We start from the raw sequence: 24712 nt of genomic DNA, 5'->3' as shown, positions 1-24712 counted from the left end.
TTTTTGTTTTTGTTTTTGTCACAGAACACTGTTTACAGTAGAGGAAACTGGCATTGCAGTCTGGTGTGATGGCTTCTTCACATGAACCGTTCATGGTCATGGTCATCCCGTAGCGCCCCTTGGGACGCCTCCAACCTTCTCTCTCTTTTGCTTTCTCATCTTTATTCTTAATACAACGTTTTCAAGGTTTGTCCAAAAGAAGGCCGTCCAGGTTCTTGGCTAGCGGAAGACGATTCGGAGCACTCGCACGCACGCTGCCACCTGCTCCAGGCCGGCAGTGGAGATTATTTTTTTTTTCCAACTCATTTTTATTAAAAAAATAAAAAAATGCTCCAACTATCAGTTTTACAAAATCTCTAAGGAAACACAAGAGCAAGGTGCTGAGGTAAAAAACACCTGAGGTAGCTTTTTTTGGTGTGTTTTTCTCGTTAAAAAAAATCTGTAAATTTAACGCCCTGGGTCATCAAACGACCTCGTATAAATTGCTGTTTTCCTCCACACTTTTTTTTTTTTTAAAGAAAGAAATCATTTCGCTGACTACCGATGGCTTAGACACCAAAAATGTACAAAAGACAAAATACATTCTTTCTTGGTGGAATTTTTCTTGGTTGGGTGGGTGGGTCTGATGGGTTTGTTCTCCTCTTCCAAAATGCTAGGACAAGTACCATTGACTCTTGTTCTTTTGAGTAACCGAGTGTAAAAGCTGAGGCTGGTTTGTGTGTTTCGCTTTTGTTCCTTTTGTGTGATGTGATACTCAGAGCACTGCTTTGCCTGGGGATGGGGTAGGGGTGGGGGGCGGGGGCGGGCCAGAGGGAGGAGGGAATTAGGGAGCCGGGGGACAGAGAAGGGGGAAAGAGGGCCGGGCGAGAGAAAGAGACAGACCGTTAAAGAGCAGTAGGCAAAACCCAGTCGAAACCTGTGAAGCAAAGAGAAATAGGGGTGAGCGCTGGACAGGGCTGGAGAGAGCCGAAGCTTGCACTTCGGGGAGGCGGTATCCCTTCTGTTGACACACACAGGTGACCCCGAGCGGCGGGGAGGGCCCTCGGGGTGCATTTCACGGGGAGGGGGGGATGGCATGAGCCCTCCCCAAGAATTTAGTCTTTATTCTTGAACGTCTAGAAAAGCCTGCTTTCTCTTTCAAACCTGGGGGATGGGGGGTGGGGGAAATTAATAATCGTTTTCTTTTTCTTTTTATTTTTTTAAAAACAACTCGGGGTTAATTGAGTTATCTGATATATTATTTCTAAAATATATTAACTGCTGCAGGCGCCCCGTGGGACCCACAAGCCACATCTCTGAACGTCTCGCCCTCCTCGCCTGTGCGCCCGGGTGCGGGCCCTGGACACGCTCACCTATGTTAGTCCAACTAAAAGGGATAGCGCGGAGGGGGCGGGAGGGGGCCGGGGGCGGGGAGGGGGGGGCGCCTGCGGGGCCCTCGCCGGCCGGTCTTTGGTTTGCTCCCGCTCCTCCGGGGGGCCGGCGTCGGTGCTGGCGGGTGGTGGAGGGCTACATTCATCCGTGGTCTCGGCGCCCGGGGGAGCCTCACTTGCTGCGCGGCGGGGCCACTCCCTGAGGGTATTTCTGCTCCTGCTGCTTCACCAGCTGGACGATTTCCCTGATCTTGCGCTGGGCGGTCTGCGGGGCCGGGAGGCGGGGGGCGAGAGAGGGGCCCGGTTAGGAGGGCGCGGCCTGGGTGAAGACGGGGGTGAGGACGGGGGGTGGGGTGGGAAGGGGGGAGTTCCCCGGACGGCGGGGGGGGGGGGGTGGGCCCCGGAAGCGTCCGGAGAAACGACTGCGCAGCAGAAGCCAGGAAGCAGACTCCGGGACCCAGGGCCGCCCTCACCCACCAGGGGCAGCGGAGGGGAGCGGAGGGGAGGGGGCGGCGCTTCTCTCCGGCAGGCGCTCGGACCCCTCCCCACCGCACAGGCGCACAGAAAGCATCAAAGGGAACTCGGACATACGCGGGGGCCGGGAGGCCTCTCAAGGGGCGAGGATGTGGCTGGGCTGCCTTGGTCCCCAGCAGCCCCGGGGGGTCTTGGGCATCACCAGGTGTGGCCTGGAAACCAGGAAGTGAAGAGCCCCAGGAGGAGGCTGGCAGGAGTGTAGAGGACAGCACACCGTGCTGGACACGCCAGGCCCTCCCCGTGTCCAACCAGGAGCCCTGCCTGGCCGTGAGCCCCGAGGGCCAAGCGCCATCGCAGGCAGCCCCTGGACCCCAGGACTGCTGGGAGGTTACACAAGCCCCCCCTAAGCAAGCTACGAGTCTGCTGGTCCTTCAGGGTGCGGGAGACGCCGGGGGGCACTGAACTCGGGGCAGCCATGCCCGCCACTGAGCACTGCAGGGGGCTCCGGTGGGAAGAGGAGGGAAGGTGGGGGTCGGGGCGTGCGTGTGCAGGCCTCAAGCCCCCTTCCACGCGGCAGCTCGGGCACCCACCTGGCTCGCAAAGAAGTGCCCGATGATCCGGACGATCACCTCCTCGTTCTCATCGGGCGTCTGGTCTCGGGGCACGATGACTTCGGCGCTGGTCAGGTTCTGCAGCTCGTTCACCTGCGAAGGCAGCGCCGGCTCAGGTGCGGGGAGGACACCCCGGGCGCCCCTGTCCAGCTCCCCGGGGGCAGGGCTGGGGAGATGTGGGCCCGGGGCCAGCGACCGCGTCAGCAGTCACCCCGGGCTGGCCGGAAGCCGGGGCCTGGACTCCGCCTCAGCTCGCCTTTCTGGGGGTGCCGCTGCGAGCCCCTGCCCCCGCCGCCTGTCCCTGAGCCCTGCCGCCTGGTCTGCCTGATGTGGACCGGAGACGGGGACCTCCTCTCCAGCCCCCTGCGCGTGGGCCGCCCCCTTCCTGGACCTCCTTCTCCCCACCCCCCCCCCAGGTTACGCCCAGCCAGGGTCAGCGGCCAATAGGCAGCCTCTGGGGTGACAGGTCTCTGTGACAGGTTCCCAGATGGCCCCCTGGCCCAGGGACCAGGCTCCCTGCCCAGAGCCTTGGCTGCGTCCGCACTGGGCTCCGACTCTAAACCTGGGGCACAGAATCGCTTTCCTCAGAAGGCGGCGAATTCTACTTGGGACGTGGCTTTGAGTCCTCGGCCAGGAGTGAGCCCTGAGCACTGCCGGGTGAGGCACACACACACACACACACACACACACACACACACACACACACACACACACACTCACCCCGAGAGACGCCCCCGGCTCCCCTTACCCCACCTCCCAGTGCCCTCCTCCGTGAGGAAGTCCTGGACCTAGGGCCCGCGTGTCTGCTGGTGCCCCACAGCTGGGCGGCCCACTCGCAGGCACCTTCCAAATGTCGTGGTCACTGACGGCCACTTCCGGTGAAAAGCTTAATGAGTTTCTCGTTTTACTTAGCCTGAGACTTACTATACGTACTGAGAAACAGCACCCTGCTCAGTCAGCCCACTGTCTGCTACACTAGCTCCAGGCCTGGGGAGCAGCCTGGAAACCACCCATGGGGGCAGCAGGAACCCCAGCGCCTCTCTGTGGGGCAGTTGGGGGCCGCAGCGTGTGGGAGGGTGGCCCTGCCCAGCCTCCCCAGACCTGCCCGTGTGTTATGGGGGTCCGTTTCTCCACCCCCAGCCCCCCAGGGCCCACGCGATGGTGGCCCCGGGCCCTGTGGGGTCGGGGCGCAGTGGCTGGTCAGTCGAGGGTCGTGGACAGCATTTCTACCCTGGCGGCCCCACCGGGGCAGCAAGGGGCACTTACGGTCTTGCCGCCCTTGCCGATGACACGGCCCGCGGTGGACGAGGGCACGCGGATGTGGGCTTCCAGCTTCACCTCTTCTTTAGGGCTGAAGAAATTTTCTTCCTTCAGCTTCCCAAAGATCCGCCCCTGCGCCTGTCAGAGCACAGACCGTCACCCTGGGGCAGGACCCCACGGCACCACCAACCGCTGGGTCAAGGCAGGCAACCCGCCCACCCCACCCGCGCCCCCGCCCCGGCCCGGGCCAGGTCCGGAAGGCCATCAGTGCCTCCCTGACCCGCGGGAGCCAAGGACCACACGTGGCAAAGCATGTGGGGGCGCACCCCCCATTCCGGGTCTGCCTGCCTCTGGGAGGCTAAGGACGGGGGTCATGGGGGCGAGAGCTATGTCTGACTTCCACACCCAGCACCCACTCCCCCTGGTGTGGAATGAATTCCCAAGGGAACCCCTCATCTCCTCCTGACCCGATTTATGGGCACCCCTGGTTCTGAAAAATGGTGTGTGTGTGTGTGTGTGTGTGTGTGTGTGTGTGTGTGTGTGTGTGGTGACGGCAAAAGGGGACCAGCCGGACTGTGATCCTGATGCCTAAGCTACAAAGTGCGGCCAAGAGGGGATTACTGCGTTTGAAAATGAAAGGGAAAAAGATATAAACTGCAGCGACAGTACAGCGGGAAAGACGTTTGCCTTGCACATGGCTGACCTCGGTTTGATCCCGGCATCCCCGAGGGCCCCCCCGAGCACCACCAGGAGTGATGGTTCCTGAGTACAGAGCCAGGAGCAATCCCCGAGCATCGCCGGGTGTGACCCCCAAACAAACAAAACTAGGTACCGGGTTCGAGGGGTAGTACAGGGCAAAGGCACCCGCAGCGGAGCCCGGTTCCATCCCCGGCACCCCCTATGCCCCCAAGCACCCCTCACAGTCACCACTGAGTGCAGAGCCAGGAGTAAGTCCTGAGCTCCGAAGGGTACAGCCCAGGGGAAGGAAACCAAGCGACGATTATTGGAGGGGGTGGGGGAGCACCAGCTCTGGGCCAGCCAGGACCCTCTCGGGGTGGCGCTGCCCAGACTCAGCCGTGCTGGGGGACACCCGGGGCACTCTGCTAACTGACCCCTGTGCTCTCCCCCCACCCTGTCAGATCCTCTCCTGAGTGGCCACCCCTGACTGAACACCTGTACTGACCTGCAGCCGACAGCTTGGCCATACCACTCCGCCCCGCCAAATCCGAACCCCCTTCTCTTAGCAGCCACCCCCCCCCCCCCCGCCCATCTTTCGCCAGGCCACCATCCTTCTGCCCTGCGGGATATTTCACTGCAAGGGCCTCAGGTACAAATCCTGTCCCCAGCCGGAGCCTGGGCTCTGCTCCTGCCTACGGATCTAACAGTAATCTAAGGGCGGGTGTCTGCTCTGAAGCAGCTCCACACACAAGCCAACGCTGTCTGCTCAGGCCAGGTTTGCAATCTTTGCCGTGGTAAGAATTACCCTTGTGTGAGTAAACGCTTCCGGCCCAAAAGACTCGAGCTCTGAACGATCATGAAGGAAAGGGGTGAAGACAAGAGGCAACAATGTACCCCATGAAACTCTGGAGCCCCATCTCCCCGCTCACTGCAGGGCCCGGGAGGACGCCGAGCTCGAGGGCGGCCAGTGAGTGGGGGACGGAGAGGGGCTTCTCCACGAGAGAGCAGCAGAGGGGGCGCCCGGCAGGGAAAGGCCCAGTCCCAGAGCAGGAAGAAAAGGGCGCTTGCATAGGACAGGCTAGAAGGGACCTGGGAGCCAGTGACCACCGGCTCAGAGTACGGGGGACCCCACAGCTGCCCTTGGCACTCACCTTGAACTGGGCCTCGGGGGGTCCGGTGATGATGACCATCCTTTCGCTGACATCTGGGCCTTCGGCGGGGGCGATCTGCAGTTCACAAGGCCGGAGCATGTGGCTGCCTCAGTGACCCAAGCCAAGCCCCCCTTTACATCTGCGTGAGTGGTCCACACACTAGCTGGAAGTTACGGGGCCTCGGGCCCTGTACCCGGATCTGACCTGGCTGCCTCGACTCCAAGTCTCAGGGACTCGCTGGACTCCCCCCATCCGCCCTGCCTTCAGCCTCCAGTCTGGTCTTTGTTGGGGGGGGCACACCTGTCAGTGCTCAGGGGTTTACTCCTGGCTCTCTGCACTCAGGGTTCACTCCTGCTGGTCTCAGGAGCCCTGTGAGATGCTGGGGGTCAATCCTGGCTCAGCTTCACGAAAGGCAAGCACCTGACCTGCCATACTATGGCTCCGAACTCCAGTCTGGTTCCCGGGAAGTTGGAAACAGGCGAGGCAGGGGTCACAGCCCAACCCTGTCACGGCGTCAGCAACAAAGGGCTCCCCTGACGGAAGCTCCAGAGAGCAGGAGGGACAGACTCCTCGCCCAGCTGGGGACCCAGGAGTCAGGGTACAGGAAGGACCAGGTGGCTCTGACCCACGCCCACCCAGGGCCCGAGGTCAGAGAAGGCGCTTGGTGCCCTGCGGCCCTTCCAGCCTGCCCCTGCCCTGATAGGGACATGGAGCTTGGCCCCCTCCAATGGCTCCTTCAGGCTCTGAGTCCTGAGACTAAGTCCAAGCAAGCACCAGCCCTGCCCTCCTACCAGCCACACCCGGTGGTGCTGGGAACACGCTGGGGACTGAACAACCTGGGCCTCCTGCTTCAGCCCTCTGAGTCACCTCTCTGGCAACCCCACTTTCGGGAGGTGGGGGGAGGACACATCCAGCGACGCTCAGGGGCTGCTACTGGCTTTGTGCTCTGGAGTGACCGCTGGCTTCATTCAGTTCCCGTATGGGGCGCCAGGGGCTCAAATCCAGGTCGGTGAGCTCTTAGGCACGCCCTGTACCCGGCACCAGCTCTCCATCCTCCCCCCTACTTTTTTTTTTCTTTTTCTTTCTGGATCACACCCAGCGATGCACAGGGGTTACTCCTGGCTCTGCACTCAGGAATTACTCCTGGCGGTGCTCGGGGGACCATATGGGATGCTGGGGTTCGAACCTGGGTCGGCCGCGTGCAAGGCAAATGCCCTACCCGCTGTACTATCGCTCCGGCCCTGCTCTTCCCTACTTTGAAAGATTAAAATCCTATTTCTCCCCGCACCTAGAGAGCTTATGCTTAGGGCTCACTCCTGGCTCTGTGCTCAGCCATCCCTCCTGATGGAGCCCGGGGCGGGGCCGTATGTAGAGTTGCGGATGGAGCCAGAGGTCACCGTGTGCCAGGCCAGCTCCCCAGCCCTGCAGCCCCCTTCTTTCAAAGAGACGCTCACATCACATGCTGTTTTCTGCCTGCTTTACCTTCCCCCCAAGACATTCAGGTTACTTAATGAAACACGCAATGAATCAACATTGAGGCTACGATCCAAAGGGTTCCCGATGCCCCACGGACAGCAGCCTCTCTCTGGGGGTATCCTGGGGGTGCCGATTCATCCTGAGGTTGCATTTCCGATTTTCTCAACTCAAAAGCCCTGCAGCGGCTCCAGGGGGCCTGTCCCTGAGCAGAGCCTGTGTCTCTCGCACGGATGCTAAGTCAGGTCCTGGACAGCCGTCCCGGCGTGCCTATGAGGGGCCCCGGGGCCGCGCTCAGATGTACCCCCACCTGGGAAGGCGCCCCTGGGCTACCCAGACTCGACCCCTTTCACACCCTCACTTCACACCAGCCTTCACTGGCAGGCAGTGGCCTCAGCCTAGAAACACAGCTGGCCGTTACGTTGGGGGAACCCTCCACCCCCACCTCTGGACCCATAGGCTGTCTCGATGTGGGGAGGGGCTGGGTCACACCTGAGAGTGTCCCGGGGCTGGTCTCGTCTCTGTGCTCCCATCTCTGTGCTCAGGGATCAGTCCTGGCAGTGCTTACGGGACTGTAAGTGGTGCTGGGGACCCTGTTGGGGCCAGAAAGACTCGAGGCCCTAACCCTGAATGACCTCTCCAGTCCGGCCCCGTTGGTATTGGCGTTGATTTGTTTGGGGGCCACATCCGGCAGTACTCAGGGGCTACTCCTAGCTTTGCACTCAGGAGTTACTCCTGGCAGCACTCAGGGGACTGCCTGGGACCCCAGAGATGGAACCAGGGTCAGCTGTGTGCAAGGCAAGTGCCTGTCCAGCTGTGCTGTTGCTCAGGCCCCAGCACCTGTCTCAAACTTCTGCTCTCCTCTGGCCTCGCCCACCATCGCCTGCAGTCAGGAACTGCCCTGCGCCTTTCTCTCGCCCGGGCGCTCAACCCTCCAGGCGGGAGTCTCCAGGGGGGAGCTGGAGCCGGGCCCAGGGCCGACTAATCCACCCCCTTCAGCAGCTCGGCTCCGGCCACAGGCTGTGCTGCAGGAGGCTGGACGCGGGCCTGAGTGTGCCCCCTCGTCCGCCCCCGACCCTCCTATCACGTCCCCCACCACCACCCCCTCACCGCCTCCCTGGCCCCAGCTCAGCCCTGCAGCCTCGTTTCAACTCCAGGCTTTGCTTTTGTTCCCCTGTGTCTCTAATGTCATTTTCAGAGACTTTCCCACCCAAACCATCACTTCCAAACTTTGGATGAAAACAGAGAAGCATGGATGGCCACTAAATACCAAGGTCAGCACCAAAGTGGGGTCCCTGAGGGCGGGGGAGCCCCCACCCCCCTTTCTTTGACCATCTGGAGAAGAGCAGAGAGCAGTGACTCAAGGAGACTGGCACATTTCTCCCACTTTCTTAAAAACTCGGTCATTCAAGAGAGGAACAAACGGGGCAGGGAAGGGCTGGGGACGGGCGCCTGCCCGCCTGCTCGATCCCTGGCACCCCACGGCACTGCCAGGGTGGCCGGTGACGCCCGCCATGACAGGGCCTGGGCAGCACTAATTTTATTTTTTTTGGGGGGGTTGTCCTCGTACTGACTGCTGAGGGCCGGGACGACGCCAAGGGCCCCCAGCAGGCTGAGAGCAGCCACATCTGCTCCCGGGGACTAGGCCCTGGGCCGGGGACGGCTTTACCTTGATGGAGGCGCCCGCGAATCGCGCCAGCTGCTTGATGTGTGCGCCCTTCCTCCCGATGATGGCGCCCACGGCCTGGGTGGGGATGAAGAGGTTCACGATCTCCTGCTCTGGGAACTGGAGGGAGAGAGAAAGCGAGGAAGACACAGCTGCCCCCAGGAGCTCCTCGAGGCACTGCCCAGCTTGGCGGGCGACTGCGGGAGCCCCCCAGCCCCACCCCCTGCCCAGCCCCGCCCCGCCCCGCTGGGGCCCCATCCCTGGGCGGATGTGATGCCTGCAGGGTTCCAGCATCGTGACCCAGTGCGACAGTCACGCTCCAAGAGACATGGAAAGAAACCTTCCCGGACACCTTGGCCCCCCAGGCCACCTGCGGGGGGTGGGGCTGGGCCCCATGGGCATGCCCCCCCCCCCGGGATCCTGGGCACGGTGGCGGTGTTCCCGTGAGCCGAGAGTGCTCCCTGGTAGGATCTCTCCAGTGCCAGGTGGACGGATCCGCTGACCCGAGCCCCCGCCCCGGGCATGCTGAGATCAGGCTGCCCAGGGCTGGGCATGGGGTGGGGGCGGAGGGAGGGCGACTCCCCCTCGGGAAGAAGGGGGGGCGCTGAGAGAGGGACACTTACGGAGTGATGATACGGGAAGGGGCCGAACTGGTGCGGGGGGTACAAGCTGGAGAAGTAGCCGGAATGTGTCTGCTGCAGGAGAGACAGGGAGTTGGTGTGTGGGGGGCTGGGGACGTGCACCAGCCCCCAGCAGCCAGGCTGCCCCCCACCAGCATGGCGTGGCACAGACCCCCGGGCCCTTTGCCCTTGCCTGTCTTCTCCCTGGGCTGCACGTGGGCAGCGTGGGGCCACCACCCAGGGGCGGGAGCACGCCCACATGCCAGGCTCTCAGCGGGGCCAACACACAGCTCGATGGAGCATCTCGGACCCCTTTGGTAACGCCCCTCCCCACTCCGCCCTGCTCCCACCCGGCCCTCAGGCGGAAAGGCACAGGCGAGTGTCTTCTCCTTCCTGGGGCTTCACAAACTGTGGGTCATAGGGACACGGAGAGCGAGGACGATGCCTAAATTACTCAGAAGTAAAAGTGCCCCCGGGACACTGGGGAGGCGCCTCAGAGAGGAGCAGAAGGGACAGAGAGGCTGGGAGGGGAGAGAACAAGAGTCACCAAATATGGGGTGACGGCCGAGGCGGGCACCTGGAGGCAGGTGTGGACAGGAGAGCCGGAATAATAGACAAAGAGCACTTGAAACAGGTGCTGGGGTGCCGGCACTTCCCTGCACCCCGCAGACCCGGGTTCAATCCCCAGCATCCCATGTAACTACCCCTGAGCACCGCCAGAGGTGATTCCTGAGCGTAGTGAGCGTTGGGCATTCCCAGATGTGGCCCCCAAACAAAACAAGAACCACCACCAACATGCCTCGCTTCCTGCTGACTCCGGCCGGGTCCCCAGCACCACTTACAGTCCCCCGAGCACAGCGCTGGGAACAGAGTCAGATGTGGCCCTCTGAGCACTGTCAGGTGGGATCCATTCTCCACCCCAATAACTGGAAAAATAAAGGCTCTTTTCAGTGAGCATCTTCTTTTTCCCTTTGACTCTTCTCCGAGTCATACTGGCAATGCTCAGGGGTTACTCCTGGCAGTGCTCGGGGGACCATACGGGATGCCAGGGATTGAACCTCACTGGCGAACACCCGGTGACCCGCTGTACTACCCACTCTAGCCCCAGGCCCTGTTTTCCCTCATTCACAAACGTTTTGCTGCTGTTGCTCTGGGCCGTGCCCAGTGCGTTCAGGGGACGTTGCCTATAAGGTCGTTGGGGGTCGCACTCCTGGTGGGGCAGAGGAGACCAGGCAATGCCGGGGACAGATCCACCCTGGGGTGCTGCTCGCCAAGTGTGCTCAGCTGAGCCCATCCGAGCTCTCCTGGCCCCCCCGAAACTCAGTGTCCCCACAGTAAGATCGGAAAAACACAAATCACGTCTGATTTAATACAGTCTCACAGCCCCACCAGCCAGGGACCCGCGGCCTTCGCAGGGAAGCGGGTGACGAGTCTGGGGCACCAGGCCACGCCTGCCCTGCCAGAGAGCCTGCAGTGAGGGCCCCTCGAGCAGCCGGCACCACCTGTGAGGTGGGCTCCCAGCTCCCGACCACAACCTCCCCTTCCAGGCTCACTGTGGACAAAATACAACAGAGAAACCCTGGCTTTGGGGAAGAAAAGATGGCCACACAGGGTGCTGCAGCTGTTCCCGCAGCAGGGAGTGCGCTGAGTGTGTGTGTGTGTGTGTGTGTGTGTGTGTGTATGTGTGGACACAGGGCCACATCAACCCCAGTGTGTGTGTGCGTGTGTATGTGTGGACACAGGGCCACACCAACCCCAGCATGTGTGTGTACGTGAGTGTGTGTGTGTGTGGACACAGGGCCCTAACAACCCCAGCGTGTGTGTGGACACACACAGGGCCCCACCAACCCCACTCTGTGTGTGTGTGTGTGTGTGTGTGTGTGTGTGTGTGTGTGTGTGTGTGGACACAGGGCCCCACCAACCCCGGTTCTCTTCGTGGAGTTGAAAGGAGGCAGTAGTGCTGCCCCGTGGCCACCAGAGGGCGCTGAGAGACCAGCATGCCGTGGCCTGCCCTCCAGAGGTCCTTCCCGCAGGCCCAGTTCTCTGCCAGGGGAGCAGCGGCAACACCTCCGAAGTCCACAGCAGGAGCCCGGCATGGCAGAAGCAACCACAGCTCAGGGAGCCCCCCACACACGGAGGGCGCCAACCACACCGTGAGCAGACTGTACAATCCCACTGTTTTGTTGTAACTGTCAATACAAAATAATTGTGTTCCTGCTAAGGGTGGGTGGGAAACTGGGGGCACTGGTGGTGGGATCAGTGCTGGGCACCGAATGCCGGGAAGGACTGAATTATGGTCAAACCTGTAAGCCACAGCGTTGGAACAGAATCAGGGAGGTGTGGGGGAGAGGCTGGTCTCTTTCTCCCGGCCCTGCTCAAGGACCTCAGCTTCAGACCCTGCTCCGTCCAGGTCCCCATCCTGGGTGTGTGTGAGTGTGTGTGTGTGTGTGTGTGTGTGTGTATGTGTGTGTGTCCCTATCCTGGGAATGTGTGAGTTTGTGTGTATGTATGTCCCCATCCTAGGGGTGAGTGTGTGTGTGTGTACCCATCCTGGAAGTGTATATGTGTGTTAGTATATGTGTCTCCATCCTGGGTGTGTGTGTGTGTCTCCATCCTGGGGTCGTGTGAGTGTGTATGTGTGTGTCCCCATCTTCAGTGTGAGTTTGTGTGTGTGTGTGAGTTTGTGTGTGTGTATGTCTGCATCCTGGGGGTATGTGTGCATGTGTGTCTCCACCCTGGGGGTGTGTGCAGGTGTGTGTGTCTCCATCCTGGGGGTGTAGGGTGGTGTGGGGTATGTGTGTGTGTCCTGCTCAATGCTCTATCCTGGCGAACAGTGTTCCTACTTTCTCCCTGAGGATCAGATGAGCCTTCCCTTCAGCCCTCAGAGCAGAAAATAGTTCTTTTGAATTGTAAATTGCCTTTTTTCCCCACCAAAACTAGGGCGAGGCCAAGAATAAACCACGCACAGGACACCCCCATACTAGGTGCACAGAACACCCAACACGGGTACTCAGCCAAACTGAGACCTCCCCTTGGTGGGTGGAGAGAATCAGGTACAGAAAGGGTCCAAAGGAGCAGCTGCTGGAGGCCGGGTGGCTGAGGCCGGGGGCAGGGCGGGGAGCCCGGGGGCTCCGGTTGGCTTTCCCAGACAAGAGACCCAAGGGGACGGGATGGGTCATCAGCTCCCGGAGCCGGAAGTGCAGCTCAGGGACAGGCCACGTTTCCTGTGTTCCCGCCACGGCTTGTGGCCCCCGAAGTAGCCCAAGTATGCTCAGTCCTCATGAGAAAAGGGGCCTGTTGGGGCTTGCCAAAATGCTCTCTGATGGACACAGGGGGCTGCGCCAGGCTAGGGGGAGGAAGAGGCCAGGATGACACCCCGCCCCTGTGGTGGCAGGCTAGCTCCTCCCCCCAGGTAGGAGGGCCTTGGGCCTTTGATGAGGGGCCAGCTACTTTCATTCTGAGCAATCTGATTCGCGGGGGGACCCCACCAGGTGTGGCTCCTGGTCCTCTCGGAGAGGCAAGGCAGGGAGGGAGGCTCTCGGCACACCCTGAATCCCTGCCCTTCTCAGGGGCTCCCTCTGCGAGGACGTGGCGGAAGGGCTGGGAGGCAGTGGGCGTGCTCTGTCGGGGGACTGCGGGCTCCTTTGTGGCGAACAGGACCAAGAAACAGGGAATGCCTGCCCAGCGCCCCCAACAGAGCAGACTGTCCAGGGGAGGAACCGGGGACAGCAGCAGGGCAGGGCTGTGGTCTGGGCACCGGTCTCCAGGAACCCCAAGACACGCTCCATGACACCTCCGGGGACCCTCGCCTGGGAAATCCCAAACAAGCTCCCTGAAGGATTCCACACAGCCTCTGCTGTGGCCTTACACCCGCGTGGACAATTAAACTCGCTGGGCAGGAGAAGCCGCAGCACGGAAGAGGGCAGCTGGCCGCGCAAGACAGGAAAGGGCCCCGTGCGCGCACCCGGGGAAAGAGAACTTGTTTTAAACATTTCGTTTCTTGGGATTGGAGAGAGTACGGAGGTTAAGATGTCTGTTTCGTTTGGTTTTGGGGGGCTACACCTGGTGGTGCTCAGGAATCATTTCTGGTGGGCTTGGGGGACCACATGTGGTGCCACGGGGTCAGACCCGGGTTGGCTGCACGCAAGAAGTGCCCTACCTGCAGTACTGGAGCCCTACCCAGGCTAGCCTACTCCTGCTGTAGTTACTTGATCCGAAACCAGTATGGCTGTCTCTGCTTCCTCCTGCCTGCCCCCATGATTCAGTCCTACCCACGCTGGGCATCTCTGCCCCAAACACAGAAACAATATTTCCAAAGGCCACCTGCAACCTATGTTCACTGCCGCACCTAGTACAGCAGCCACGATATGGAAGCAACCCAACGCCCGACTCCAGAAAAGTGGACCGAGAAGTTGTGGTGCAGAGATGCATGAATACGAGGCAGCTCCAAAGAAAAACAATGTTAGGCATGTGGGAGCCACACTCAGCTCTACAAGCTCATTTATCGGCCTTCAGAGACCTGTAAATAAATCCTGAAAGAGATCCAAAGCAGTTTATCTCAGGCCCGTGCACGGCTGAACAGACTACGGTAAACTGGAGGGGGGGGCAGGTCAGCCTGGCACCTGCCCAAGCAGAATCCCTGGCAGTGGCTTGTTCCCACAACCCAAAATTGCCACCACGCCCCTGGCCAAACTCCCCTGTCTTAGACCAGGCCTCACCAAGATTAATCTGTTGAAAATTCAGGTATGGGGCTGGAGCGATAGCACGGTGGGTAGGGCGTTTGCCTTGCACGCAGCAGACCCGGGTTCGATTCCCAGCATCCCATATGGTCCCCTGAGCACCACCAGGAGTAGTTCCTAAGTGCAATGAGCCAGGAGTAACTCCTGTGCAACGCTGGGTGTGTCCCAAAAAAAACAAAATGCGGGGAAAAAAAAAAGAAAATTCAGGTATGTGGGTTTTGTTACTGAAATCTTCAGGTTTTTGTGGAGTTGGGATGGGCTACCTCCCCCCACTTGCCTATACCCCTGGAAGCACTGGCAGTCATGTCCATAGTCCCAAACTGTCACCCAGCCTTACCTTCCCGATACAAATACTGAACGCCCTGAACAAACACTATGGCCTCTAAGTACCTGTATTGCAAAGGAGGGGCGGGGGAGAGGAGAGAGAGAGAGAGAGACTGAGAGACTGCCGAAGAGGCAGGTGTGAGGGGTGGCAGTAGATAAACTGGGGAAACTGGTATACCAAGAAACCTACACTGGTATGTACACTGGTGGAGGGATGGATGTTGAACCATAGTATGACTGAAATCCAATCTTAAACAGCTTTGTAGTGGTCTACCTCATGGACCTTCAATAAAAAATTTAAAGAGTACTGTGGAGCTCCTGCCCACTTCAGTTAGCTTAATCAGTGGCTGAATAAATAGAAGGACTCTTCAGAGGTGGGGCTGGGAGGAGGGGATGGGGTGAGGGTGGGAGGGATGCTGGGATCATTGGTGGAGAATGGGCACTGGTGGAGGGATGGGCACTCGACCACTGTATGACTGAAACACAAGCACGGAAGTTTGTAAGCCTGTAACTGTACCTCACGGTGATTCATTAATAAAAAAAATGGATTGCTCAACAGATGATTCTGGTATGACTGTTCATTTGGGGGAAAAAAAAAACAGATGCCTCTCTGAAGTCCTATGTTGAGACAAATTTCTTAGGAATTCCAGCTATAAGCAATTCCTTTCAGAATAATAACTAAAAATTACTGTTAAGAAAACACAGATGAAAAATGAAGAGCAGGAGAAATGATCTTCAGTAGGAAGCTTGGCACTGGGGCAGGGGTGAAGGGGACACTTTAGGGAGGGACACTAGGACAAGGGGGAGGGGCAGTGCCTGCCACAAAGGCAGGCTGAGGGGTGGGGAGGAAACTGGGGACATTGGCAGGGGGTAGTGGGCACTGGTGTTTGGAACAATATATACCTGAAACTCAATCATAAGTACTTTGTAAAAAAAAAAAAAGGGAGGAAAAGAATAGCAAGTCCACAACAACAGAAACAAAAATAATAGTGACTATTTTTACAGTCTGGGATAGAAAAATACCAGAACACGACACCAACCATGTGTACGAGCCAGTTATAAAAGGAGATGCACAGACCTGCTGACCTTCGGAAGCTAAATGAGAAAGCACCAGAGTTCTCTATAAATGCAACCAAGAAACACCCTGGCTCCCTGAAATCTGAATGCTGAGAAAACCAGCTCTCTTTTTCAGAATTGGAGGTCCCCGCGGCACCCCCGGCTGGTCCAGCCCATGGCAGCCCTGCCCTTCATCCTGTCTCCATCATAGCCCTGAGCGGCTAAGGCCAGACAGCAGTGAACAACGTGTCTCTACGCTGAAAAGCCAACCTTTATTGACATGGTTTTATAAATAACAGGGACTACGTATTTTAGTAAAATGAAAAAGTTCGCCTGTTGTAAAAATCTCCGAAGTAGAGGGAGCTTTCCAGCAGGGAAAATTTATTTCCAAGTTTAGAAAATATCCTGCTAGGACATGAAAACGTTTCCTTGTGGTTCAGTGGATGCATCGGCCAACGGTTTGTGAGATTCTTTGGGTTTTGCAGGTTGTAGGGTTGCTGTGTCGTCTGCTCCAGCTGGCGCGGCAGCGGGAAGGCAGAGTGTAAATGGCGACACTTCATTTACAAAGAGGCTTCGGGCTGCAGTTGCCTCGTCGTGTTAATGGTCAGTTTTAGAAGCTGCCCCAGTTTTATTTGTTTTTGGATCACACCCGGAATTGCTCAGAGGCAACTCCAGGCTTTGTACTCCTGGCAGTGCTCAGGGGACCATATGGGAGGTGGTGGATCGAACCCAGGTGGGCCGCACAAGGCAAGTGCCCTACCCGCTGTGCTGTCTCCCCTGCCCCAGTGGTGGCCTCGTTTTACTAAACTTTCTCCCTCAATCCCTTCTGGCTGTACTGAGCACCCATCTCGGACTCTGTCACTGGGCTAACATCCCCAGTGCCTTTCTCCACCAATCACGCTATCTGGGCTGTGACAGTCTGATTTGGGGGTTTCTCATTTGTGGGCAACGATTTGTGGACAATGCCCTCCTGAGAAACAAGATGTGTACCCTAAACCAGGCAGCAGTTTTCAACTGCCAGTCCACGGATCATGCTGGGACTGCAGTAACGTTCTGCCGGTCTGCAGAAAGGTCACTGCAGCCAGTTACACGATGTGGGCAGACCACGCCGGAAGTGGCAAGGACCGTTTTTTGCCGCTTTTCTGTGTATGGGCACTGCTCCGTGCCCTGGCGACTGAAAAACTGCTGCCTACATAAGCCCATGGGCGCACCAGCCCAGCCATGTCATCATGGAACTGGGCAGCCAACACAGGAAAGCGGGCACAGCTCTCTCCCCGCTCTTCTCACTCCTGTGAGCGCTCACGCGGCACCGTTACAACCTCTCCTACGAGTGGCCAGCTCCTTCTCTCACCCAGGCGCGTTACATATGCAGATGCAAGACAAGAGGAGATGCACATGCGGACACAGACACATCGGCAGACACACAGAGACACAAACACACACAAACACGGGCAGCTCCAAACTGGGTCCCGGGCACTCTCGCCGTGACGCAGAGGCGCTGAGAGCTGCTCAGACAACCTGGACATAAACAAGATTCCGGAATGTTTCTGTTTCTGCGACTGAGGAGCTGGGTTTCACTTTATGTCTGTGTTCTATTGGCAGAGAAGCTCAGTGGGTAGTTCCCGACCCTCTCGGCACTGGGAATTCTTACACGGACACACTTTCAGCAGAGACCTCTCAACAGAAAGGAGTGGCTGAGGTAAGACTCAAAATTCCTCCCGTTAAAAGCGGGGGAGAGAAGTCTGCTTAAAAGTCAAGCAACATGAGGGGCTGGGGAGCTCAGTGGTGGGCCACCTGCTTCGCCTACGTCAGGCCCTGGGTCTGATCACCTGCCCCCCACTTCCTATGCCCCTGAAAGGAGAATGTATGAGGAATTGGGAATGGGAAAAAAAAGCCATCTAGTACCCTCTCCCCCGACATGGTAACAAACTAATCCTGAATAACGTTTGTGAATGAGAACACGAACAGGCAGAAAAGGCAGCACACACTTCCTTATTGTGGCGCAAACAACAGTGACCGGGAACTTTCTGAATGCCAGGCACTGAGCTAAGAGCTCAGAGACAAACATGGGTCGTTTCGCTTTAAAGATGGCCTGCAGCAATACATGATGTGTGGAGCTGCAGGCACAAGTGTGTGCTGTTGTCTGGACATCTGTTTCCAAGGATCATCCAGGTAGCCTAGTATTTCAGTGAGTGAACCATGTCCATAAAGGTTTCATTCAATCAAGCACATCCCTTCTTGCCATAGAGAAAAGACCCACTGGTTTATTTATTAGCTGAGCTACAAGCGGGAGGCTCTGAGCCTCTGCCAGGCCCAGCTGATTCATTCATCGAGAGCACGAATGTGCTGGTGGTCTCTGCCCCCGAGCTGCACGGCTTCCGGGCACGTGCAGGGAGACGCCCTAAGGAACGACGAGGTGGGTCCCTTGCGTGTCCGGGAGGAGCCTCCGTGCGAAGGCTCTAGCCCAGGTCAGCCCGAGCCATGCCCCTCTCAGCAGGCAGATGGAGCACCGGAGCATGAGCCAAGCTCTGGATGCCAAGTGACTTACCGTGAAAGGGTGGTAGTGGGGCGCAGGGGCAACCCCTCGGGGCCCCGAGGGCGGGGGTAGCACCGAGAGTCCCGTTGAGAAGATGCCGAGTGCACTGAGGTTCAGCCCTGGGATCAGATTGGCTTGTTGCTGGGAACAGAGAGAAGGGCAGCGTGAGGAGGGGGGCAGAGGCGGGGGTGGGGGTGGGGAGGGGACACCAGTGCTGGCCCACCCGCAGGGGCGCCCATCTACCATCCCAGCTACGGTGTCTGTGCATCTCCAAGATGGTCTCTTGGCACCCAGATGCCCCCGGGCCTTTCCCTTGGTACCTCTCGGCCCCATCCCAAGGGTCCTGCTCCTTTCTCGCCCCTGGGGGCTTCGCAGGGTGTCTCCCTGCCAGGAGGCTTCCCCCCTTCTCACCTGGCTACTTAGCGCCCTTTCTGGGTTGCCTGAGAGTCTCCTGTGACCCTTTTCCTCCTTCTCTTTCGCTATTTTTTTTTTTAAAACACTGCTAGGGACTGAAACTCAGGGTCTCACCTGTGCAAGCAAACCCTCTGCCACTGAGCCACATTCCTGCCCCCCAGCCCCTGGCACTCATCCCATCCCATGGCACCGCTTCTGTTTCAGACGGTCACTTCCTTGTGGACAGAGACTGACTGGGAGCCCTCCCCAAAGAATAATCAATGATTTATCTTTTCTTTTTTTTTAATTTTATTTTTTTGCTTTTTGAATCACACCTGGTGATACAAAGCGGTTACTACTGGCTCTGCGCTCAGGAATTATTCCTGGCGGTGCTCGGGGGACCATATGGGATGCTGGGAATTGAACCCGGGTCGGCCGCGTGAAAGGCAAACACCCTACCCGCTGTGCTATGGCTCCAGCCCCAATGATTCATATCTTAATGAAGCTTCAGATGTACAGATACTGCACATACTCTTTTTCTCGTTTTTCTGTTGGGGAGGGGGCTTCCAAGCAGTGCTCCGAGGGCCCAGAGTCACTCCCGGAGAGACTTGGCCAGCTGGGCCAGAAGGTCCCATGTGGTACTGGGTACTGGGGTACTGGGGCCCCCAGGACACCACGGCAGTGCCGGACTGGCGGGGGTGGGGGGTGGTTTCAGATTTTCACACGGAATGACGGACACTCTTTCATCCAATGCGGCCATCAGAACTGACCAGCTGCTCCTTGATTATTCGGACGCCCTGGCTGCAGGCAGGCCGGGCTAGCTCTGCCGACGGATTCGACAGCGTGCGCTGTCACCGAGGGACAGTAGTGACTCGGTTCCCGCCTGAGAACACACGTGACCGCCAGCAGGGAAGGACGCGCGAGCCACTTACGTTCACGGCCAGCACGTCGTTCTCAAAGGCTTCACGCAGCTTCTTCATGATCTCTATCTCGGCGCTGGCACACGCCTCGACGGAACCCTTCACAGTGATGGTGCGCTCAGGATTGTATATGCTCAGGTCCTGCAAGCTGCCCGCCAGAAAGGAGGGGGGGAAAAAAAGCCTTTTTTTCAAAAGGAAAATCCAGCAGGATCAAGTCTGGGTGGAGGAGGCGGGCACAGGGCTGGGTTCTTCCACCACAGGTGAGCCCTACACGAGCGTTTCTCAACTGGGCGCCCCACGGTCCCGTGTGGGTCCACAGGACACTCCGAGGGGCACTGGGCAAAAAGCATGTCAACAGGGAACCCAACCAATTGTCTGGACAAGGGGGTTGTCACAGGAAGGACCGATCAGAAGGGGCCAACCCCCTTGACCACATGCTGATCTAGAATATCTGTCCCTGTTTCTGAGCTCTTGGGAGAAACTTAAATCATAGTTGGGTATTTGCTAGCTCCATGCATCTGTCTGGAGGTTATTGGGGACTGTGATGTCATTAACGATTACAATCCCTCTGGAGGGAAAAGCAGATGAACGAATCGGGCATACGAAATGCTCGGAACCTCCCACTACCAACTCATCAAATAGTAAACTACGAATCCAACAATACATCTGAAAGGGTGGCTTACGATGAGATTGTTATCTTAGTCCCTGTCTCATGTTCAATTTTCTTCAAATTTCTGCCTTCTTTTCCAATCAGTCTTCCGACCAGGCCATTGTGGGCCAAGATTTTCAGAGGAATCTCTTCAACTCTGAAAGAGAAGACGATTGGACACTTAAGATGAACACCTTTTTCCAAGCTATGACCCGACCTCTTCCTTCTCAATAGAAATACTTCTGTCCAGGTGCTAGAAGCCAGGGGCTTTAGAGGAGGCTGGGTCCCCCACCCTCCACTGCTGTGAGTGGTGAGAAGTGATCTGGAAGACAGGTTAGGGCTATGACACGAGAAGTCTACCAAGGTGACTTGAGAAGAGTTGTGGGGTTTTTCTTGCTCTTTAAAAAGGTGCCAGCCGAGAGAGAATGACATCAGCCAGAACACACACTAGGTGGCTCCAGGCCTCCCCTCCCGCAGAGACACCCAGACAGGCAGGCAGGCCAGAATCACAGCCACGGTGGCATGGAGGCCACTATGAAAGCAGGACTGGACTCCAGCGCAAGGGGAAAGGAGATTGTGTGGCCCTGGGCATGCCTGTTTTTGCTTTTCTCTACAGAGCAAGGAGTGCAGGCCGGACAATACCAAGGCTCCATTATTGAGATGGACACAAGAAGGGTCCCAAGTCTACCCATCTGGCTGTTCTGGGCAGTGTCCGGGGGACTCTTCTGCCTCGCCTCCTCACTTCTGGATGATACTGAAACAGGTGAAGAGCAAGTCAGAGCTGCAATTCTGGTCAGAAGCCAGGGCGAGGAAGGGAAAGGCTTGAGAGACCCTAGGACCTCAAAAGCAGAATGAGTGAGGTAACACAGCCACCTAATAAAAAAATCAAATGTAGGGGGCTGGAGCGATAGTACAGCAGGTAAGTCGTTTGCGTTGCACGCGGCCTACCTGGGTTTGATTCCCAGAATTCCATATGGTCCCCCGAGCACCACCAGGAGTAATTCCTGAGTGCAGAGCCAGGAGTAACCCCTGTGCAATGCCGGGTGTGACCCCAAAAAGCAAAAAATAAATTAAAAAAATCAAATGTAATGTTTCAGGTACTGACCCCTAGAAATTCAGAACTATAAAAATTCTAGAAACTGACCCTTGAAAGCCAGCTCTATGAAGTACCTGGCAAAGACTTTAATAATAATCAAAAAGATATATGAAAACCTCAGAGAAAACTCTAGACAAATCAAGAAAATGATGCAAAGACAACATAACGGTATCAATAATATTACCAATGAATGATGGAAGTATTTGGAAGTAAGTGGAGAAACAGCCATATTATTAGTGTACAATATCTATATCTATTTTTTCTCCATGTGAACGAATTTCTTAAAAATAATCACCAGAAGTCTGAAGGGACAGTAACAGCAGGTGGCAGGTACAACACTTGCCTTGCACCTGAATGACCCAGGTTCAATTCCTGGCATCTCATATGGCCCCCTGACCTTGCCAGGAGACAGAAGCAAGCCAAATGCCAAGCAACGGTCAAATGGATAAAGAAGTCGTGCATATACAGACGATGGAAAACTCTGCAGCTTTAGGATGAAATCATGCAGTTTGCTGCAACTTGAATGGAGCAGGAAGGCATCGCGTGAAGGAAGTCGGAGGGAAAAGGACAAATACAAACACCATCTCACTCTGTGGGACACCCAGGGGAGAAACAAAGAAGCACCCAACAAGGGACAGACCCTTGGTGTTGGCTTACAAAGCTCAGATCACCACACAGTGAGGGGGGCAGTGGGAAGAGATGTGGACTGGACTCCAGGGACAAAAGGCATTGGTGAAGGGCAGTGGACGCTCTGCAGGGGTGCTGAGCAGTAACTGGACAGCAATACCACAAATACCACCACCGTGACCACTGAACTATAATGAAATGCCCATCAATTAAAACAAATCACTTGTCTGTGTCCTTCACTGAGGAACAGCTTTAATATTTCCCCCCTCAGATAGCGGAGAACCTCGCCGATTCCCTACTGAGAGTCTGGGTCTTGCTCGCAAACTCACAGTTTGGTCTCATCGGCCTCCTTCTGCATGATCTCAAGGATCATCCTGCAGGCTTCAGAAGTCCCCTCTGGGCTGGCATGGATGGTGACCGGCTTCTCTGCAGCCCCGGAATTCTCTTTCCTGTGGATGTCCACCCTGGAGAGAGAGAATCAGGAGCCATAGCACAACCTCCTCTGGGACAGGGGTCTCGTCCCAAGAAACCGTCACACCAGCTGACAGACAGCAAGGACAAACAGACAAGGAAGTGGCACTGGCAGGTTTGTGACCAACAAGTAGGCACTGGGGGTGAGATTGGGGCAGACGAGGTGTGTGTGTGTGTGTGTGTGTGTGTGTGTGTGTGTGTGTGTGTGTGTTCTTGTGCCAGCCTTGAATTCTTTGTGGTTCCACTGGCAAGACAGTATTCCACAGAGGCTTGAGGTGAAGACACGCCAACTTGGTAATGAAGCCATTTGTTAGGTGAAGTGTTTTTGTGTAGCCTTTCAAATGCAGAGTGAAGTCAGCGAGATAATTCTGCACCCTGGCACACAGCCGGTCTATGAACCGATGGCAGCGCTAAAAGCTGGATGTTAATCTAAATCCAAACATCAAACCCAAGCAAGGTTTGTAGACCCGTTGGTGGAAGGAAATCAAGAGGCCTGGCGTCACTCTGCCGTTTAAATTTCTGGTTGCCTTTCTTTGCCCCTGGCAGCCAGCCTTCTTCCAGGCTCATGAAACAAACAGCTCAAAAGCTTGATGCCTTTGTCAGGCCTTTTGGGGTAGCGATGGCCCCTGCTCACATGTGCAATCTTTCAAAAATATGTAACTAACTGTATCTTGTTTTACACTGGTGGTTAGAAATTCCAGATGCAAGTCTTTGGCCTGTTCCCAAGACATGGGAGCATCTGAGAAGTCACCTCACTCCAAACATGCATCTCTAACAACACCTGACCCTGCGGCTGCAACTTGTGTGAATTAAGCCACATCCCAGTGTGAGCCAGCAGAGGTACGTGCAAGCATCAGTGTGTTAAGAGCTATTCTTCATCTTTGTTTGCAAGTTTAAAAAACTGAGAAAAAATGCATAAATATCAACTTGGCGCTAACAGAAAACTTAGGAAAAAGGCCTTTAAAATAAAAGGCTCGGACTGGAGTGATAGCACAGCAGGTAGGGCGTTTGCCTTGCACGTGGCCAACCTGGGTTTGAATCCCAGCATCCCATATGGTCCCCCGAGCACTGCTAGGAGTAATTCCTGAGTGCAGAGCCAGGAGTAACCCCTGTGCATCAACAAAAAGCAAAAGCAATAATAATAATAATAATAATAATAATTATAATAATAATAATAATAATAAATAAAATAAAAGGCCCAGTGGCCAGTAAGTCTCCTCTCTACTATTTTATTATCTCATTCTGATGATTAAGAATTCTTACAAGTGTCTATAACGAGAATAATTCAGACACGTTGAAGGAAACGGTAATTTTCAGATTATGAGACTCAATGAATGGATGAAAGGCATCAGGCATATAAATACCTAATATTGTGAGTAACTTGGGCATTTTGCAATTAAACTTTCATAGTAATTATCTCATTCAATCTTTCCAACTGTTCTAATTATCTTAATAATCTTGGTTTACAGACGAATCAATTGATATTCAGAGCAGCTCTATTTTCCCTGCAAGATCACAGAGCCATGACATGCTAAAGCTCACGATGGATCTCTGTTTTCAAGCTCCGAGCTCTGTGCATCTTATCATGCTGTGGCCATAGGAATATGCAAGAATCAAAATGGAACAGATGGAAAACGCACAGTCTGTCTGAAAATGGGAAATACTAAGTGGAGAGTCATTTCACCCACTGGCAATCCCTCTCCCAGCTCAATCTCCTCCAACAGAGAAAACGAAACACACGAGTAGCTGTGTTTGGTTTCTTGCTCCATCTGCCAGTGACTCACCTGCGTCTCCGGGAACTGCTTACGTGGTATCACGGAGAGGCCACCACTCGGGAGAAGCCCAGGTGAGCACCCAACGAGGATCCCCCTCCCCCAGCTCAGCCCCACTCCGTTGCAGTGTTAGAAATAAATGCATCCCGCAGCCCTCGGTGGCGGGGAGGTCATCACGACCGTCCCTGTGGTCCTTTTAGCCTTTGGGGCAGGAACTTCAGGCCACTGACACGAAAGCTCATCCAAGCCCCAGCGTCCTGTTAGTGCATTAGTAGTTCTGCTCAAAGAAGCTGCATCTGGTCCAGCGCCCCCGCCCCCTCAAGCACTGGCACCTAAGGATGTCTGGGGCCCACCAGCACCCAGGGCACCCCTCACGAGCACGCCCAGGGAGCCCCGGAGGCACGTACCGGGACTGGGTCTGCTTAGTGATGTTCTTTATGGTCAAGCCCTCCTTTCCGATGATGGCACCAACAAACTGGGTGGGGACCAGGATCCGCAGCGGGAAATCAATCTGCCGGGCCTGAGGAGAGCCCCCAGGGGCGTGGCCTTGTTCCCGGGAGCTGTGGTCCCCACGCTGGGCTCGCTGAGGGGGTGAGGGGGAGCTCACCTCTTCGTCCGGGATGTAGGAGATCTTGAAGGAGTAGTTCTCAAACTGATGCCCGCTCAGCTTCTCGATGGCTCTGGAATGCACCAGGGCGGGCGAACTCCATTAGCGAGAGTGTCGGAGAAGCCCCAGTGGGTGGCACGGCCCGGCTGGGTGCCCGGCGGTGAGCCAGAGAGACACCATCCCTGCTCCCTCGGAGCACGTGGTGAACGGCGGGAAAGG

General features: G+C 56.6%; 1 protein-coding gene across 5 annotated transcripts in view; it reads right to left on the bottom strand.

The window, feature by feature from the left end:
* The window catches only part of IGF2BP2 (insulin like growth factor 2 mRNA binding protein 2), a 166038-nt gene continuing 141326 nt past the window's right edge, over positions 1 to 24712 (bottom strand). Inside the window, exons 6-18 of one of the 5 annotated variants that reach the window (XM_055129626.1) lie at positions 24494 to 24566; positions 24294 to 24406; positions 21973 to 22107; positions 19955 to 20077; positions 19284 to 19419; positions 17971 to 18099; positions 9307 to 9378; positions 8687 to 8803; positions 5545 to 5619; positions 3722 to 3853; positions 2435 to 2548; positions 1547 to 1635; positions 1 to 771 (exon numbers count right to left, since the gene is read on the bottom strand). In XM_055129626.1, coding sequence (XP_054985601.1) covers positions 549 to 771; positions 1547 to 1635; positions 2435 to 2548; positions 3722 to 3853; positions 5545 to 5619; positions 8687 to 8803; positions 9307 to 9378; positions 17971 to 18099; positions 19284 to 19419; positions 19955 to 20077; positions 21973 to 22107; positions 24294 to 24406; positions 24494 to 24566 — 1531 coding nt within the window. In that variant the 3' untranslated portion in view covers positions 1 to 548. Of the gene's footprint in view, positions 772 to 807; positions 1636 to 2434; positions 2549 to 3721; positions 3854 to 5544; positions 5620 to 8686; positions 8804 to 9306; positions 9379 to 17970; positions 18100 to 19283; positions 19420 to 19954; positions 20078 to 21972; positions 22108 to 24293; positions 24567 to 24712 lie in introns of those variants that run through there. The other 4 variants (XM_055129624.1, XM_055129625.1, XM_055129627.1 and 1 more) reach the window with 4 other exon arrangements.

The sequence above is a fragment of the Sorex araneus genome, chromosome 2 (assembly GCF_027595985.1).
Source record: "Sorex araneus isolate mSorAra2 chromosome 2, mSorAra2.pri, whole genome shotgun sequence".
Taxonomy (NCBI): Eukaryota; Metazoa; Chordata; class Mammalia; order Eulipotyphla; family Soricidae; genus Sorex; species Sorex araneus.
This window is presented reverse-complemented; position numbering and strand designations above follow the sequence as displayed.